At 33.0% G+C, this 19,451-nt stretch overlaps 2 protein-coding genes across 5 annotated transcripts; both read right to left on the bottom strand.

The window, feature by feature from the left end:
• Positions 1–727: 727 nt before the first annotated feature.
• LOC141829121 (putative fructokinase-1) lies at positions 728–2,243 on the bottom strand. Its single transcript, XM_074716535.1, has 4 exons — positions 1,842–2,243; positions 1,402–1,734; positions 1,045–1,161; positions 728–936 (listed from the first exon to the last, which is right to left on the bottom strand). Exons 1-4 carry the CDS (start codon positions 2,232–2,234, stop codon positions 808–810), a joined length of 972 nt encoding a protein of 323 aa, XP_074572636.1. The 5' UTR covers positions 2,235–2,243; the 3' UTR covers positions 728–807.
• An 8,873-nt stretch (positions 2,244–11,116) lies between these two features.
• On the bottom strand, positions 11,117–18,716 carry LOC141829990 (argininosuccinate synthase, chloroplastic-like). Of its 4 annotated transcripts, none has more exons than XM_074717456.1 (11): positions 18,518–18,716; positions 18,350–18,425; positions 17,362–17,411; positions 17,179–17,260; positions 16,892–17,054; positions 15,414–15,462; positions 15,028–15,210; positions 14,256–14,330; positions 13,994–14,179; positions 13,143–13,231; positions 11,117–11,899 (listed from the first exon to the last, which is right to left on the bottom strand). In XM_074717456.1, the coding sequence occupies exons 2-11, from the start codon at positions 18,402–18,404 to the stop codon at positions 11,347–11,349; spliced, it is 1,485 nt and encodes a 494-aa protein (XP_074573557.1). In that variant the 5' UTR covers positions 18,405–18,425; positions 18,518–18,716; the 3' UTR covers positions 11,117–11,346. The 4 variants fall into 4 exon arrangements, with proteins under 4 accessions (XP_074573557.1, XP_074573556.1, XP_074573558.1 ...); XM_074717455.1 differs by having other exon boundaries at positions 17,362–17,420; XM_074717457.1 differs by lacking the exon at positions 17,362–17,411.
• Between the last annotated feature and the right edge of the window lie 735 nt (positions 18,717–19,451).

Genomic DNA, 19,451 nt, shown 5'->3' on the forward strand with positions numbered 1-19,451 from the left:
ATTTATATAATTACATTAATGAAAATTATAATTTGATGCTTATTATGGATAGACTCTGATTGTTCGCCAATAAACTAGAGAAATTAATAAAAGAAAAGAAAAGTCTAATAACAAGATTGCCAATAAGATTGCCGAGTTATTACGTGGAAATGGAAGTGTTAGGCCATTTTTATTTTATCTTATTTTGTTATATCTATTTAATTATAATTGAATTATTTGGATTTAGTTTGATTCGCAATCTATTGTATCAAAATTTCAGCACAGTGACACAACCATTTATATTTTTAGACAACGAAAGTATTTAAGGATTTTATTTAATATATTTTTGATAAATTGTAAGAACATCGACAATACATCGGCGTTATAACATCCTCCACCTTATTAAAGAATATGGGATCTACTGCCACATATTTATTATAACAACACTCATATTCTTTTTTAACATTTCAATGCTTTGAAAAGTGTTTTAATGTCCCTACATTGGCAGATGAATGTTAGAGGTGCTCTAACACCCCATTGGTGTTAAACACTCCACAATGTGTATTTTTTTAATTATATTTATTAAAACGATTAATTTTAACAACCAATGGATTTATATTTTTTTAGTGTTAATGTTAAAAATATATGTCAGTGGAGATATTTTTTAATTTGAAAGGTGGGAACGGGTTGTTTCCAAGGGAATTAAAATATCAAAAATACATCTCTAATTGATTTATTATGCGAAAAATATGAAAAAAAATCAGAAAATAAAACATCAGAAACTCCAACAAAGAACTAAAATAGCAACACGGTGGGGATCCAAACACTTCAATCTCTCTTCAAAAGCTCCAGCGCCTCGGCTTCGTTTGGCAGAGCAGGAATGGCTCCCTTCTTCGTGGTGGTGATGGCGCCGCACGCATTGGCAAATCTGAGAACTTCTCTAAGCTTTCCTTCGCTCTAAATCCACCGCGGCAGCCACAAAGGAGAAGGGATTAACGAGTGTCGCAGCAAAGATTTAGTTCAAATGAAATAAAACAAATAGCTTCTACTCCATGATCGATTCACCTGTAGCACAGATTGGTCCGCGACGACCTTGCTGAGCATGGCGCCGACGAATGCGTCTCCTGCTCCGGTGGTGTCCACTGCGTTAACGGAGAAGCCATCTAAAGTCCCTCGGAAGTCCTGCGGTCAGTGAAATCAATGAAACCTCCATTAATTCTCCGAGTTCGCTCCATCGAGCAATTCAGTAGTTCATCAGATGCTGAAAATGGACGAAAAGGTGCGAAGGAATCCAAAGATGCAACCTTTTTGGGGGTTCTTGAAAACCCCCAAATTGGAAGAAGTCTGTGATCCAAATTCCAGCGAATCTTTCTCGCGAACAATCGGTAGGAGTTAAGGAGAAGCATGATTCAAAGAGCATACCTTGGTGTAGTATTTGCATCCCTTCTCCCCCAGGGTCACCAGCAGAAGCTTGAACTCCGGCCGCCAGAGGGTCAATACGACGTCATCCTGCACCGAATCCGTTCCTGTGAGGAACTCGAGCTCGACGTCGCTGACCTTGATGATGTCGGCTTGGTCCCAGATGCTCATGATCTGCTCCCTCGCCGACTCCGCCGAGGGCCACAGCGGCAATCGGAGGTTGGGGTCGTAGGAGAGCAACGCCCCTGCTTCCCTCGCCACCTGCATGGCCTTCAGGTGAGCCGATCTGCACGGCTCCGTGATCAAACTTATAGATCCGTAGTGGAAAACCGCAGCCTGCAAAGAAATCAGATGGAGAAATATGTGAAGCGGGTGGAAGTAGGGTTTTTTTAGGTCATCGACCGGAAGAAATGGCCAGATCCAATGCGCTAGCGCAATCTTACGCTCTTGATGACGTCGAGGTTGAGCTCGCCTTCCTCGAGGAGCATGTCGGCGCTAGGGTTCCGATAGAACATGAACTCGCGCTCGCCGTCGTCGCGGAGGGTGACGAAAGCGAGAGCCGTGCGAGCGCCGGTGTCAAACAGAACTCCCGCGTCGTCGACGCCGTTGGAGCGCAGGATGCCGGCCAGCATGCGGCCGAACTCATCGTCTCCGAGTTTTCCGAGAAAGGCGGCGCGCCCTCCGAGGCGAGCCACGGCGATGGCCACGTTGGCCGGGGCGCCGCCTGGGGCCTTGATGAACCCGGGCGCCTCCGCCAATGACACGCCGGAGACCGTGGGCACGAAGTCGATGAGCATCTCGCCGAAGCTCACGATGAGATCCTTCCCGCTTGCCATTGGAGAAGAAGAGATCCAAATCAAATGCAGAAAGCAGAGAAGAACGATCTCTAAGAACGGATTCAGAAGGCAGCAACAAGAAGATATATATAGAGAGAGGGTAACATAACGATTTAGATCTATTCAATTATTTATCTGAAAAAAATATAGAAAATAGAAACTTTGAATGTGTCTGTTAAAATTTAATAATAATATTTGTTTTTAAAAAATCAACTTTAAAAAATACATTGTATAATTTAATTTTTAATGTATTTGTCATCATCAAAAGATTTATGATCAAAATACTAAGTAAATTTTCACATAATTATTTTTTATCATTAAAAAAATATTAAAACTGACCAGGTTTTTATTTCTTAAAAATAATATTTATTCAAAAAAATGGGTACAAAGAAACGCCGTCTAAATTTATTTTAAAAAGTGATAATATTGTTTTATGGGATGTATTTCTTTAAAATGTAAGTTCTTAATGGATTTATGTTAAATATATATTAGCAACTTGTAATTAATTAATTTAATATATTTTAATTTTTATAAATAAATATACTAGTGTGATTTTGAAAGTTAATATTAAGATATTTATAGATCTGAGTATGTGGGTAACGATATAGTTTTTAAATATTTTGTTTTAGTTTTGTTAATCACTTTACTACAATTTCTTCATCTCACTTTATTACTTATCTTACCGAAATAATTATCTTATTTATTTATTTTTAAATGAGAAAGTAATTACTAGTTATAAATTAAAACTAGAATTTTTTGAAATAAATAAATAAAACAACATTAATATTTAATTTACCAAAAAACTTCAAACATATTTAATATGGTAGAAATTCAAGATAATTACAAATAGAATCCACCTTCGTGTAATCACTTAGATAGTCAATTATTTATTTGAATAAAATTATAGAAAATATATCGTTTAAATGTATCTGTTAATTATAATTTGAATAATCATAACAATTTAAATTTAATAATGCTATTCGCAACAAATTTTTTTAATTTTAACAAATACATTATATACTTTAATTTCTATCAAATTTGTCATCAAAAGATTTATTATCCAAATTCTAAACAAATCTTCCTATAATTATTTACTTATCATTTAAAAATATTAAAATTGACCATATTTTATTTTAAAAAAAATAATATTCTTTCCAACACAATGGAATGTCACCCAAATTTATTTTAAAAAGTGCTAATAATTTGTCTTTACCAAGTTAAATATATGGGATGTATTTTTTAAAATGTAAATTTTTAATGGATTTGGTCAAATATTAGAAAATTATTATAATATATTTAGTAAATATATTTCAATTTTATAAATAAATATATTGGTGTGGCTTTGAAAGTATGTTGAGATATTTATAGATTTAATTACTTGGTCGACTGAGTTAGAATATAGTTTTTTAATATTTTGTTTGAGTTTTGTAAAACACTTAGTTTTATCTTCGTTTTGATTTATCACCTGAATTAATATTTTTTAAATAAATATCAATGAAATTATCGATATACTTACCCTATTTATTTATTTTTAAATGAGAAAATAATTACTAGCTATAAAACAAAATTGACACTCTTTGAAACAGATAAATAAAACCACATTTATATTTCATTTACCAAAAAAGCTTCAAACATATTCAATATGATAAAATATAATTTTAATTCTAAAAAACCCTAATGCTTTGAAATGTTCTAACTTCCCAATACTATATATAATTATCACTCAAATTTTGTATAAATTAAAGATAATTACAGTTTTTTTTATAGAATATTGTATTTTTTTCAGATTAAATAGAATCTACCTTTCATTTTCATGAAGGTAATTACAACAATTTAGATATAGTCAATTATGTATTTGAACTAAAATATCGAAAATATATAGTTTGAATGTGTCCGTTAATGAGAATTTGAATAATCAAACCTAATTAAATTTAATAATTGTATTTTTTTTCAATTTTTTACAAATACATTGTATAATTTAATTTCTAACATATTTGTCATTAAAAGAAATGGAAATAAAAGAAATGTTTGCTAATAATTTTTCTTTGCCAATTTAAATATATGGGATGCATTTAATGGATTTGTTCATATATTAGCAACTTATAATAAATTTAATAAATATGTTTTTATTATATATATATATTTATATATATATATATATATAATATTGGTGTGATTTTGAAAGTTAATGTTGAAATATTTACAGATCTAATTACGTGGTCAACCTGATTAATTAGGATATAGTTTAAAATATTTTATTTGAGTTTTGTAAATGAAATTTATCTTCATTTTGATTTATCACTTATCTAAATTAACACCTTTCAAATAGACATCAACCAAATTACCGATTTAATTATCCTATATAATTATTTATTTTTGAAAGTAACTACTAGTTATAAAACAACACTAGGACACATTAAAATAAATAAATAAAATATTGAAATATTATTTACCAAAAGCTTCAAACCTATTAAATATGGTAAAATATAATTTTAATTCTGAACAAAATTCTAATGCATCAATAGTGAGATGTTCTAACTTCCCCCCATCTCATAATTATTATTCATGATTATGCAGAAATTCAATACAATTACAAATAATGATTTTAAATGGTTTGAGTTTTAACTTATTCAATTGCATAAGCATGAACTTGAAGAGAAAATTAATAATTTAATTACTGACCTTCACATTAATTTTATCCTTAATCTCTCCCTTTTTTGTGTGTGCTAATTGTTAACCTTGTTTTAATCTTGTTGCTGACCACATCTATCATACGATTACGTAGGAAAGCATGCATGTTGATTAATTAAAAGAATGATGCGCAACAAGTACAAATTTGTTACTTTATATTAATCTCGTGTTCTTTGTTTATAAAATGTTTAGTTCGTCATCGTTCGTTCTTGTCGACTTCATTGGTTATAGGGGTGAGTAAAATGTTAAAGTAACCGATCAAATTCAAAGTTTGATTTGATTAACTCAGAATTTTATTTTTAAAAAATAATTTATTCGGTTTGGTTTCAATATTAAAATTCAAAATCAGTTAAACCTAATTAGTATCGGTCTAATAACAAAATATCAAATAAACCAAAATAATTGATAGAACCGATCAAATTCAGAAATTTAGCTTGGGTAATTCAGAATTTCATTAAAAAAATATATTTTATCAAGTTCGATCAATTTAAAAATTTAAAAATCGATTAAAACCAAACTAGTATCGAAGAATGCTATGTTGTGAGAGTCAATTGATCTCTTCGTAGTGGTTAATTGAAATTTTTCGATTTACTACCACATAAATATGATCGTGAAACCGATCGTGTGGAACCGTTGAGCGGTGAATTTCATATATTGTTGAAAAGAGAGTCAATTGATATATCTAAATAAGTGTTTAAAAAAATTCTTAAATCATGATTTAACTCTTGATTGATTGTTGAAGTCGGCTGATTATACAACAATAATAAAAAAAGTATGACTAATTAATCAATTTTGTATTGGTTCAATTTATTTGATTTCCACTACAAAAAAACCTTGAATTAGAGACGGATTTAGAGACGGAATTTTATTCCGTCTCTATTATTAGAGACGGAATTTAATATTCCGTCTCTAATAATAAAATTTGCGACGGAAAAATATTTCCGTCTCAAATTAGAGACGAAAATTTTAATATCCGTCTCTAATTAGCGACGGAATATTTTAATCCGTCTCTAATTAGACACGGATGTTTTAATCCGTCGCTAATTATAGAGACGGAATAAAATTCCGTCTCTAATTTCGTCTCTAAAATCGCGTCTTAACCCTTCGGCGACCCCCTTTTTTTTTTCCCCGCGCCTCGTTCTTCGATTAGTCCGATTAGGGTTTTCTCCTCTTCCCTCTTCTCCGGCTGCTCTCTCTTCTCCGCGTCCCTCTCCTCCGGCGAACTCCGCGCGTCCCTCTTCTCCGCGCGACCCTCTCCTCCGGCGAACTCCGCGCGTCCCTCTTTTCCGCGCGTCCCTCTTTTCCGCGCGGCCTCTCCTCCGCCGAACTGCCAGTTCAAGCTTGTTGAAGCAAGTCATGGAGCAAAGTCTCTCCCTGCAGTTGCGACTTGATACCCGTAATATTCCTTTCAAATTTGTAAATGCTAACTTTTGCTTATTAAATACTTTTGGTTTACTTTTTACAAGCTTTGCGTTGAATTGTACATTCTTACCTCATTATTATCTGCTTTAATCATTTTATATAAAACTGTTGAACTTTGTAGTTGGATCAATGATACAATTGTTGTGTCGGATAACACAATTTGGATGACTGAGAGCTGGAGCAGCAGTCATGAAGGCTATGCAGAAAGCTACGTAAGTATTGGATACTGTTTATTTCAGTAAGTATTGGATACTGTTTATTTCAGTAATGCAAATTTGGTCAGGCTTGGTTGTGAAAGGGATGATAAATTTCATGTCTATATATTGGATGATTTACTTTACAAGTGGATACCCAATCAAATCTAATCACTTTAATTTTGTTTGTTTATTACTTAGTCTTTACTTCTTATATAATTGATGTTTGTCATGGCAAAGTATGCTGGAAGAAGGCATAAATCTTATGTTCGATCTTAGTAAACTTAGTCTTTACTTCCTATGTCTTTGCCAGTTATTGGCATGTTGAAACTATCTTGATACTATCATTGAATTCAATGATAAAGTTCGGCTGATTTAATTTATTAAAAAAATGATTTTGATTTATTCCATTCAGTCCAGCAAAATCTATAGTTACTAGATATACAACATTACATCTTAAATAAATTAAATATAATCTACCTTTTGTTATTAGAATAAAGAGAATCTATCTCTTAATTTCTGACGAAGTTAATTACAAAAATTTAAATATAGTCATTTATTTATTTAAATAAAAATATAGAAAATATATAGTTTGAATGTGTCTATTAATTAGAATTTGAATAATCTTACCTAATTAAATTTAATAACGATATTTATTATAATTTTTCAATTTTTATAAATACATTGTATGATTTTGATTTCTAACATATATGTCATCAAAAGTTTAATGATCCAAATTCTAAGCAAATTTTCACATGATTATTTCCTTATAACTTAATTAAAAATATTCAAATTGAGTAGTTTTTGTTTCTTAAAAATAATATTCATTCAAAAATGGAACTAAAATAAATGTTCATTAATAATTTTTTCTATGCCAATTTAAATATATGGGATGTATTTAATTGATTTGTCCGAATATTAGCAACTTATAATAATTTTAATAAGTAAATTTTAATTTTATAAATAAAATATATTAGGGATGGTTTAATTTTGAAAGTTATCGTTGAGATATTTATAGATCTAATTATGTGGTCAACCTAATTAGGATATAGTTTTTAAATATTTTGTTTGAGTTATTTTAAATCAATTGACTAAAATTTATCTTCATTTTGGTTTATCACCTATCTAAATTAATGCCTTTTAAATAAATATCAACCAAATTATAGATTTAATTACCCTATTTATTTATTTTTAAATGAGAAAGTAATTACTAGCTTGTTATAAAACAAAACTAGGACACTTTGATATAAATAAATATACCAAAAGCTTCAAACCTATTAAATATGGTAAAAAATAATTTTAATTCTGAACAAAATTCATGCATCAACAGATGAAATGTTCTAACTTAGAAATTCAATATAATTACAAATAATGATTTTAAATGGTGTTAGCATTAACTTATTCAATTGCATAAGCCTGATCAGCTCGAAGGAAAAAAACAATAATTTAATTACTAACCTTCACATTAATTTAATCTCTCTTATTTATTTGTGTAACCTTTGTTTTAATTTTGTTGCTGATGACATCTGTCACAAGACGGTTGTTTATGTTCACGCGCGCATGCATGTTGATTAATTAAAAGAATGATGCATGAGGCAATAAGTACTCACATATATTATACAAAAATTCATTTTAATAATATTGTGTCCTTTAGTGAACAAGTCTGATCTTTTAACTTTTTATATTTTAATAAGAAAATTCAGGTTTAGTTTTTTTTAATTTTGTTTGTTTATATTAATCTTTTATTATTTGTTTATAATTAAAATGTTCAGTACTGCCTCCTGGTTTGTTTTCATCAACTTTATATATTAGTTACGGGGGTGAATAAAATATCGATTAAATCAAAATAATCCATCGAATTGGAAAGTTTGTTAATTCAAAATTTCAATGTTTAAAAAAAAATCGATTTATTTCTAGATTTTAAAATAAATATCACTCAAATTAATTACTGATTTAATTATCCTATTTATCCAAATTAATTAACACCTTTTAAATAAATATCAACCAAATTACAAATTTATTTATCTTATTTATTTATTTTTATATGAGGAAAAGTAACTAATAGTTATAAAACAAAACTAGGACACTTTGAAATACATAGATAACATATTGGAATTTCATTTACCAAAAGTTTCAAATATATTAAATACGGTATATATAAATATAATTTTAATTCTGAACAAAATTCTAATGCATAACCGTTGAGATATAGATGTTCTAACTTCCCCATCTCATAATTATTATTCATGAACTTTGTAGAAATTCAAGACAATTACAAATAATCATTTTTAAATGATTTTAGCTTTAACTTATTCACTTACATAACATAAGCCTCAACTTGAAGGGGAATTAACAATAATTTAATTACTGACTTTCACATTATCCTTAATCTCCCTTATTTATTTGTGCATGTACTAATTGCTAGCATTTGTTTTAATTTTGTTTTTGTTTTTAGAATACATTGGAAAACATGCATGCATGTTGATTAACTAAAACAACGATGGACAACAAGTACTCACGTATATTTATCATACAAAAAATCATTTTAATATTTTTTTATTTGTCCTTTAGTGAACGAGCCTGCTTTTCTAACGATCGATGCTATAATTTTCGATTACGACAAATGGACTGGATAGGTTAAGACGGTACAGAAAAAGATCGGGTGGGATTATAACTATCAATTTGGGTTAGATCTATTTGATTGGTCTGTCTCGTTGAATAATATAGACAGATTAGATTAAAATTTTATCAATTCATTTTAAGATGGATTCAGATGGATTGATCCGCCTAGATCCGCAATCCGTATGGGTTGATCCACAGTGGGCTTAGATTGGCCCGTGGATTGAGAAAATTTATTTATTTATTTTAAATTTTAAAATTAAAATAGAAAACTCATTGAATTAGTAGATTTAATTCATTTAAATTACAAATTACAAGTTGAAAAATTATAATTCAAATCTAAAAATTTTAACTTAATTAATTTAAATTATAATTCAAATTTAAAATTTTTAATATTTTTTTATTTTTTAACAGGTTCGTGGGTTGGCCCACCTAACCCGCAACTCGTCTTGAGTTGAGTTGGATTGGAAATTTCCTAATCTGCTAAATTGGTAGGTTGGCCCACCTCACCCTGTTATGTCATGAGTTGATCCGTTTGACATTAGGTGTGGTTGTTGGGTTTTGTAAGATGGCATGCGGAAAACAGAGTTGGGGTTGTACAGTGGTCGGGAAATAAAGTTGTACAGTGCTCAGGAAGTAGAGTCAGAGTCTTAAAATGCTTGGGTATTGAATTCAGAGTCAAGCGTACGTGCGGGAAACAAAGTCGGAGTTGCACAGTACTCGAAAAGTGGAGTTGGAGTTGGAGTAGACATACATGGTAAATGCACGAGCAGAATGATGAATGAATTAGAGGACAAGAATGGGTGTTATGGTCGTAAGAAGTGGGTCACGATTAGTCAAGTCCGAGGGTGACTAACGGGTCCAACCGCATGAGTCATAGAGACTAGATCGAGCCGAATCCCCCGGCATTGCAACCCCAACCGCGAGACGAGTCTTGCCAGCTGAATCAGGGGAATCGGGTCAAAATCCGATGAGAGTCTTCCCCTAGGAGGCCAAGTCCTCTCAATAAGGTCCTTCGCTTTCGAATCAACTGAACCGACTCCTCATCGTCATGCGAAGGCGGATCAAGTCTCATTCTCTCGAACGCTCAGAGTTGAATCCCCGCGCCGAATCCATCAGGTCGACGCGGGGACCGAACCAGATTATCCAGGAAAGAGGCCGCTTCAAGTCAATTCGGCCTCACACCGACATCACTCCCGAGCCGAGCCGAATCGACCCATTTAGACGCAAGTCATGCTGGTCCCCCGGCTCTGCCCTTGGCCTAATGCAGACTTTTTCCTCTTTCCCAAAGATCACTTCCCTCATCGTACGACTGTGAATGTCCCCCCTGCAACTCATCATAGCAATTCTCTGACAAGTGTGCGTGACATGACTTCTCAAATACAAGTTAGCAATGGGACATATGCACTGATTATACCCTGCTTTCTGACACATTCATAACGGTGATGAGACTCCAGTCACACCCATGATGTGACAGGACGCCCTAGACTTATATAAAGGTTGGTTCTGTGCTGGAGGGAGGTATGTAATCTCACAAATCTTCTCCTTTCGCTTTGGTCCTCTTCCTCCTTCCACACGAACTAACTTAAGCATCAGAGTGGTCGCGCCAGAGCCACCCCTGACCTTCCTTCTCACGATGTTCTTGAGCGCAAGTCCCAGAAGCTTCGCGTCTCCCTCCCTGCTCAAGCTAGCTCAAGTGAAGTGCTGAAAAGGAACAGTGCATGCAGAAGCGGATCTCAACATGAACAATGGGAAAGGATGAGTGATTTATCTTTAAACTCTAAATTTATCAGTATTGTAAAGCCTACTCGACTTTATTTTTCATGGATCAAAATAAAAGCAAATTTTTATCAATTCGACGAACAGTCTTTTAAGTGAACAAGAGCTCTCCAAGACTCAAAAATCAGGATAATATTCAACTACATGGCCATCTTAACAACACAGAATAAGCCAAACTAATAGTTCAAATGTACTCGCTGCATCAAAGATTTTTATTAAACACCAAACAAGAAGTTCACAAACTGCGTCGATAGAGCCGGCACAGGAATGAAACAAAGGATTAAACCATAACTTATCATAATTTGCCTTCAGTCTATCACTTTGGAGATTGCAAACACACTACCACATCAAAACTTTTTGAGCATTTGATGCACTGCTATTTGCTACCAGCAGAGGAGATAAAAACATCACAAGCCCTTCTCGAGCATTGCCCGCACCCTAGTAGGAAGTCCATAGAGACGAATGAACCCAGCAGCATCGGCCTGGTTGTAGATTGCTCCAGTCTCAAAAGAAGAGATGTCCTCCCTGTACAAGCTATGTGGGCTTTTCCGCGATGCGACAGTGACAGAACCCTTGTACAGCTTGAGCATGACTGATCCAGTTGTGGTCTCTGTGATCCTCTCCATGAAGGCGTCCATGGAGTAGCGGAGAGGGTCGAACCAACGACCAGCATACACCAGTTCAGCATACTTGAGTGCTAGCAAGTCCTTCATCTGAATGGTTTCCCTGTCGAGAGTCAAGGATTCAAGCTCGCGAGCAGCTGCCCAAAGGATTGTTCCGCCAGGGGTTTCGTAGACACCCCTGGACTTCATGCCAACAAGGCGATTCTCGACCATGTCTATTCGTCCGATGCCGTGCTTTCCGCCAACCTTGTTAAGTTCTGAAAGGAGGGATGCAGGGGAAAGCTTTCTGCCATTGATGGAAACAGGTAGGCCAGATTCAATTCCAATCTCCAAATATCTGAAAAAGAATTTAGATACGATGTTATATCGATTAAAATGAACACCAAAGGTACATGAAGTGTGAAAATCAGTTGCATGTTTTAGAAACAAAGCTAATAGCACTGAGGAATGAAATCAATGCCTGCAGGCTAATTACTGCAGGTTTTATTGATATTAGTTATTTTCTGTAATAAGTCTAGCAGCAAATATATCTAAAACAAATAAAATATTCATGATTGTTGAGTGAAAATGTTGGATGAAATATCTCCAATTCCTTCTACATCTCAATCCACTGGAGAAGTAAACATTTGGCTGGTGCTGATTGAACAATAAACTAGTAGCGAGTCTTAACTATTTGGTTTGGCTACAGGGATACTATGCCATCATTGAACCAGCTGGTGAAGAGCAAGAACAATAAAATTGAGCCATAAGTTATGACACAAATTCAAGGATGAAAGAAAAAATGGCTGGCAGAGGCAACTATATTAGAAACTGAAGATTATGAAACCTAAACTATATTACCAAATTTCCAATTTTGTCAATAAAACTGAAAATAAGTGTTGCATATGAACACCATAGTAAACTAGCAGCCAAATACATGATACACAAGTTGAAATTGGTATTTTAACGTTCTTCTCATGCAGACATTTTGATTCTGCAGTTCAAACAAGGCTCATGTATGAGGAACTCTATGATTTTTAATTGTGTAGATAATTAGTCAGTAGAACATCAAACATAATTTCATGCTTATCTTGAAATGAGGATCATGGCTGCTAAATTTCCTACTATATTTCACAATACGATATAAAGACGAGTATCTTTAGGGGGCCATGGAGGAGTTCAATATTGTAAACAAAATAAAAAATCAAAATCAAAATTTCTGATTTGCAGGAACTACCTTACTTTAAAAGTTGGGTGCCAGCAGATTGCAAATAGATCATAGGAACAGTGTAAAATGTTAAGCAAAGAAAATCTAACAATTACCTTGAAGAAAACACAGTTTCATAAGAATTTAACACTAAAGTGTGAATGGACATCTGACTGCAAGGTGGCGATATATTCAGAGTCTAAAAGAGATCTCTGAAAGGCTTTGATATTTTTTATAAAATCAAAAGCAAGAGTTAGCAGTATAGATTTTATTTCATGATATCAAGTTTAATCACAACTGATTTAAAAGGAAACTGCTATGCACAATAAAAGTAAATAGTTGCAATATAAACAGGAAGTGAAAGGTGTGCATGTATAGAGGAGGACATGCTTACTCAGGATGATTAGGTGCATCTTCTGGATCAACAGTCATCATGTACATATCCTTCTTTGGCTCATTTGCTGGGTCTTCAAGAATGTCACCCTTTCCAACCATAAACAAAATTTCACATGGAGATAGTTGAATGAACACACATATACATGGTTTTATGTTCTTTACATATTCAAGGTATTTAAAATATACACCTGTTTAAAGATAAAAACATAATGAATGATCCTTTGGAGTAAAAAATATTCAAGTAAATTATATGTTATAAGAAAGGCTGTAAACTTGTGGATGGCCTCCATTGACATGCTTAATGACAACAAATATTGAACTAAACGGGATGATGATAGTAGATTACTATAAAATCTGGAAATTTATATCTAAATAGCAGTTCAATTTCAATATGCTAACTACTATTACAACGATTGAGATGCTGGTGTGAAACTCTTAGTTCTTAGGAGACCTAGGAACTAAGAACTTCAGCTATATACAATATGACTAAGAAATGAGCTGCTTGAATCACACAACCCTACATAATTATCAAAATTCCAACCTCCTTTTATTTTCAGAAGATGCCAACAACTGAACATAAAACAAATGGAACAGCATACAGAAGGCAATTACATATCAGCAAAAAAAAAAAAAAAAAAATCAGATATGAATATGAAAAGAGTTGTTCATTTAAGTTGTAGTCTCAATCAAAGAAATTCTTTGAAACTAAAAAGAAATTAAGATTATACTATCGCACCACTTGTATCCAACTAGTAAAAAAAGCATTGACCAGAAACTCAGATCATTGTAGAAACATCCTCAATGCCATTCCAGTTAACAAGTGAAAAGAATACAGTAGAAGTTATGTACCTCATGGCTAAGGTGCCAAAGATTCCGATCTCGGCTATAAATAGACTTTTTTGAAACTGGAACAGGAACATTATGTTTCTTTGCATACTCAATAGCATCCTCACGCCCTGTTATGTTCCATTCCCTCCAAGGTGCAACAACTTGAAGTTCAGGGTTTAAAGCAAAGAAAGTAAGCTCAAAACGAACCTGCAAAGTTAATTGGAAAAGATGTTGTAGGCATACATTTACAGAAACACAAAGATTAAATTTAGTGAGCATTTACCTGATCATTTCCTTTTCCTGTGCATCCATGTGAAACAGCATCAGCGCCAACTTCTTTGGCAACATCAACCATTGCCTATTGTTATAAATAACATTATTTGTCTTATCCACAATCAGTGTAGAGTTCATCATAAAAATATAAGTTGGAAGTATTTTTTACTTTACAACAGCACCAGAAATTATTTGCCATCTTGTGAATTTAAGTAGATTCTTCATCATCAGCAATATGGTTCATACCTTCATATTTCATAAACTTACTTTCTTTGATATCATCGTCTAACCAAATATAGAGGCAGTTTAGTAGAAGTCTGATTGTATTACGCCAAGCTCATAATGCCATAGCACCACCAATTAGACACAAGAAAAATACAGAACTATTAGAGAATACCTACCCTGTTTGATATCATTGTTGCTTCTATGTATGAATAGTTGGGTCATACAGATTCTTGGCATGAGTCTCCCTAACTGGAGAGAGAGAGAGAGAGAGAGAGAGAGAGAGAGAGAGAAGTTAATAAAATCATCCTACAGGAACATATTTCTAGTTTCAGCCATTTAGATGCCAAGTTCTTCACTCCAAACATAACCAGCCTTGAAATTCAAAACACCGTTTAGCTACCATGAAAAATAACATAACATGGAGGCACAACTAATGACAAATAAAGAATATGTAGTGAAAAATGATAAATATCCAGCAGGTGATTAAAGAAACTGATGCTTGAGAGAAAACTATTATTACTGGCACTCAAAACTGTATGTATCTGTATAAGCACCACCTTAGCAATAACAGGTCGTGCCATTGATGTTCCAAGCAAATATTTTCTTTCATAAATTGCACCAGCTCGCAAACAAGGAAATATGTACTCCCTAACAAATTCTTCTTTTAAATCCTTCACGACAAGTTGACTTGCACCGCTAGCTTTAGCCTTCTCCTCCAAACCATCCATCTCTAAATCACCCTGGTGGAAAGAAGAATTAGCAGATAAGATGAAAGAAAATCAGTCACTTTGACATTAGCAAATACATTCAACTCATATAAAACGACCAATAAAAATGTATGAATCAAGCACTAAGCAATCAATTGTTAGCTTGAAGTGAAGAACAAAAAGTGCACATGCATCTACCATAACGAGAAACAGAATAAGGAATGTTGATCACATACCTGACCAACATCAGCAGTGAAACATACAACTTCACATCCATAGTTCTCCCTGCAAGTCAGGGATGGTAAACAATCAGATGATTGTGGGACAATTATATCAAAGAGATCGAAAAAATCAGTGTAAGATATGGATTTGGAATAACAAGAATGCAGTAATCTTGGTTTTATCTTAAACATCCAAGACAAATGCACTTAGAAGTACAAGTGATGCAAAATTATGGGTCAATTCAAAACAAACCAGTACAATGAAATAAGCTGGGTCCTGGTCTAATTTCCATATTATTTTGCTCTTACTTAAAAAAAGTAGCATTTTTATTATTTTTATTATTTTTATTTTTCATAGCTCACCTAGTCTATGTTGCACTGGATCTTAGAAGACTAAGATATTATTAGGTCTATATAATGGGCTATTGTTGGGTCTATATAAGATATTCAACTCCCTTTTTTCTTTGATTCAAATTTTTTATTAAATTATTAATTTCTCTAAAACTATTCCCTCTTCTGTGAGATTGCTGAGTGAGGAACACAACCCTTTGAGATTAGCTGACTTAGGCACAAAAAGTTATCTCATCCCACTCACGTTACATCAAGTAGTATCAAGCCCAACCATGTTTTTTTACTTGTGATCCAATTTCTTTCCATCATCCTACACTGCCACACAAGTTTTTCCTTTGTAAAATTATATGAAACGGCCTTCTAATCCCAATCACCCCTTCACTCTCTTTCTCATCACTCATTAAATCCAACACTTAATTAATTGCCCACCCCTTTTACAACAACCAAAGGACCATCAAAATCCACTTCCTTCCTGTAAACCCAACAAAGAATTCTGCGTTTTGAAAAAAGTCCTCATACCATTACCTCCCACTCTCAACCTAAATAAATTAATTAATTAAGAGAGAGAATATTATCACTCCTAAGCCTCACTGTACTTCTCTACCTCTCTTCCCCTTTACATATCCAAAAAAGCAATTTTTTTAAAAAAAATGCTCACAACCACATGATCCCTCCACCCTTTCCTTGATGATGTGTGTTGTCCTATTCGGGTTACAATGGACGATCTAAAATGAGAAATCTATCCTCTTCTGCCCACTTACATAGACCTCTGCTGTTGATCAATAGAAACCCATTATACAAACACCCTGCCATCTAAAGAACTCCTCATCATCTTTCTTTCAATTAATTAATCTCCTAACAGCCAACCAATTATCTCCTGTTTCCCTTGATCTACAGTGAATGCCGAAGCAGATAGACTTCCCATCCCATTCATGCTGCATCAACAAGGAGACAAACATCATGGCACATTAAACTAATATTAATACTTGGCAAAGCAGTCCTTTGATTGTTTATGACTAATTGATGTAATGAAAGAATCAGGAAAGAAAAAAATTATACTTCAAGGAGCCAAATGTACTTATGGAATATATAAAAGCAAGAACAACACCAAAATCCATTTTCATGTAAGAAAAGTGTCATACCTTAGCCAAGGGACTATTACCGAGGTGTCCAAACCACCACTATAAGCTAAAACAACCTTGTTCAGCTTACCACGCAGTCCACCATTGTTGCTACCCATGACATCAGTCTTCTTGGAATGCACTACATCTTCCTGTGTGCCACCACCCGTAACATTCAGAATACCTGCACTTGCAAACATAATATAAAATGTATTCAGAGAACAACAGACTAGAGATGATTACAGAACTGACATGGTGTAACACTTTTCAGATCAAATACAAGAAAAAGCTCAAGGCATCCTTGATACCTTGGCACCTAACTGCACATTTTTGTTGCAAGTGATAGTGACTGGATATTTTAGCACAGAATCCAATTGCTCTTGCATTGATCTACCAACATATTATCTTAACTATTAGCATGTTACTTTAATTACAAAAAATAGAAATCTAAGGAACAGAAAATGAAGCATTAATATAAATGGTCCTAATACCTCCTTGTAGAACCAGCACTTCCTGTGGCAGCCAAAATTACCTTGATGAACTGAAAACCCTTTAAGGATTATAATTTTGGAAATTCAAAACACAATTGGTGGCAGAAGGTCTGATACTTATCAAAGTTTACTCCATAATTCATTAACTTGCTTTATTTATGGCTATCAAAGCAAAAGAACTGGTATCATTGCAGTTATAGAAAATTTAGAAGGGGCATGTATTGCATCAAGTTCATTGATTGTACAAGTTGGAACAACAAGAAACCGCCAACTTCAATTTTTTAAGCCATCAAACCATGTTTAGTGCAATATCACTACTTGAATAAGGTATAAAATCAACAAGTAACTAGATGAATGCAACAACAATTTGGATCTGAATAATTAGAGAAAAGTGAAATTTCTTTACAAAGAAGTATTATTACAAGTTTTACTATATAGAATTTACTCTATAATGATTTCATTTTTCAAAGGCAAACATGTCTTCTTTGACATGTCAACTTCATTGCAATTAGTTTTCCCTCACTTTTGTGTTGGTGTAACACCAAACTATTCACAATCACAAAAGTATGTTTCACTTCTTTTCTAGTAATGCCATGCATCTGCCTCGGTATCCGTATTGTGTAAACATATATTCTACTTTTTTTTCTTGCTCCCTACTGCTGAATAAAATTGCTCACCATCAATCCCGTGAGTAGCTAAACATACACTACATACATTTTAGTTTAGGCTGTCTAAAATCTTTCTTAAATCCCTTTGCCATTAGAGCTCAACTTACAAATTGGTCTCAAATCCTTGAACTTTCATTTTCATTTTGAATCCCAGCATCACATAAATGGAAAAACTTTCCTCTGCGAGACACATCTTCAACAAACAAGATAATTAAGTTTCAATCGTTAATCGGACTCCGCATACAAAAGGTGAATGGTGACACGACCAAAACTCGTTGAAAAGCATAATATTATAAATTGTCGTGGAAATTTTGGTCTACCATGGAGAGCAATATCGGGAGATGAAGAAATTCCGACTGCATGCATCTGAGCCATCGTTCTTGATTAAACTTCACTCTGTCAGAAAGAAGCACGCCAGGGAGCTTAGAATTTCAAAGAATTGGAACTGCACATTGTGAAAATAGAGCCAAAAAAATAACAATACGAACCAAAAAAAGTTAACTTGCAGATGGTTGTAAGGCCAGAACTGACAGTCAAATCCAAGTTTAACAATCGGAATCGGGCGAGATCGAGATGCGAGGAGAAGAAGAATGGGAAAGCATCTAAACCGTGCTTTTAGGATTATCCAAAGGGGAGGAGAGTTTGACAGCGACGAAGTCGGGAGAAGCGTTCACCGCCACTTGGAGGACACAGGCTACGCTAGGGTTTTTGAATATTACTAATAATAACAAATTATTAACTGGGAGAATATAAACAAAAGCACTCTAATTTTTACCATTAAAAATATCTCAGTTATTTTTTTTAATTTAAAATATTTTTTTATTCTCAGTATTGAATTGTGGAATATAAATGGCCGGTTTACAGTTTACTCATCTTTTACGCGGGGCAAAACAATTAGCAGCGTAATATACACAGGTGTATTTTAAATAGCAAATTATAAATATAGACTTTTATTTTAATATTTTTAAAAAGTTTATGATATAAATAAGTAAAAGATATATATGGTAAAAATCATGAAGACATCATTTTTTTTTATAAATCAGGGAAGAAACCTCCCATTTTTATTTTTTATCAAAAAATATTTCACTTTTATTCATGTATAATTATCCAACTATAATATTATTATCTCATATCTAATTTATGAATCGATTAAATATGTTATAATAATTATAAAATTGTAATTGATATAATAATGTATCATGATTTTTTATTTATACATCATATAATAATATTAAACAGTATTCAAAGATAATTAAATAATTATATATAATTAAATAATATAATGAGATGCTTTTTTATAAAAAAATCAAAATAAAAATCTTTTATAATAAAAAAAACCCTTTAAACTTATATATATATATATATATATATTATGAGCAATAATATGTAACATAAAAAATACCCTTTAAATCAAAAAAATAC

The sequence above is a fragment of the Curcuma longa genome, chromosome 5, assembly GCF_044706935.1.
Source record: "Curcuma longa cultivar G26 ecotype Majalengka, Jawa Barat chromosome 5, ITB_CL_G26_1.1, whole genome shotgun sequence".
Taxonomy (NCBI): Eukaryota; Viridiplantae; Streptophyta; class Magnoliopsida; order Zingiberales; family Zingiberaceae; genus Curcuma; species Curcuma longa.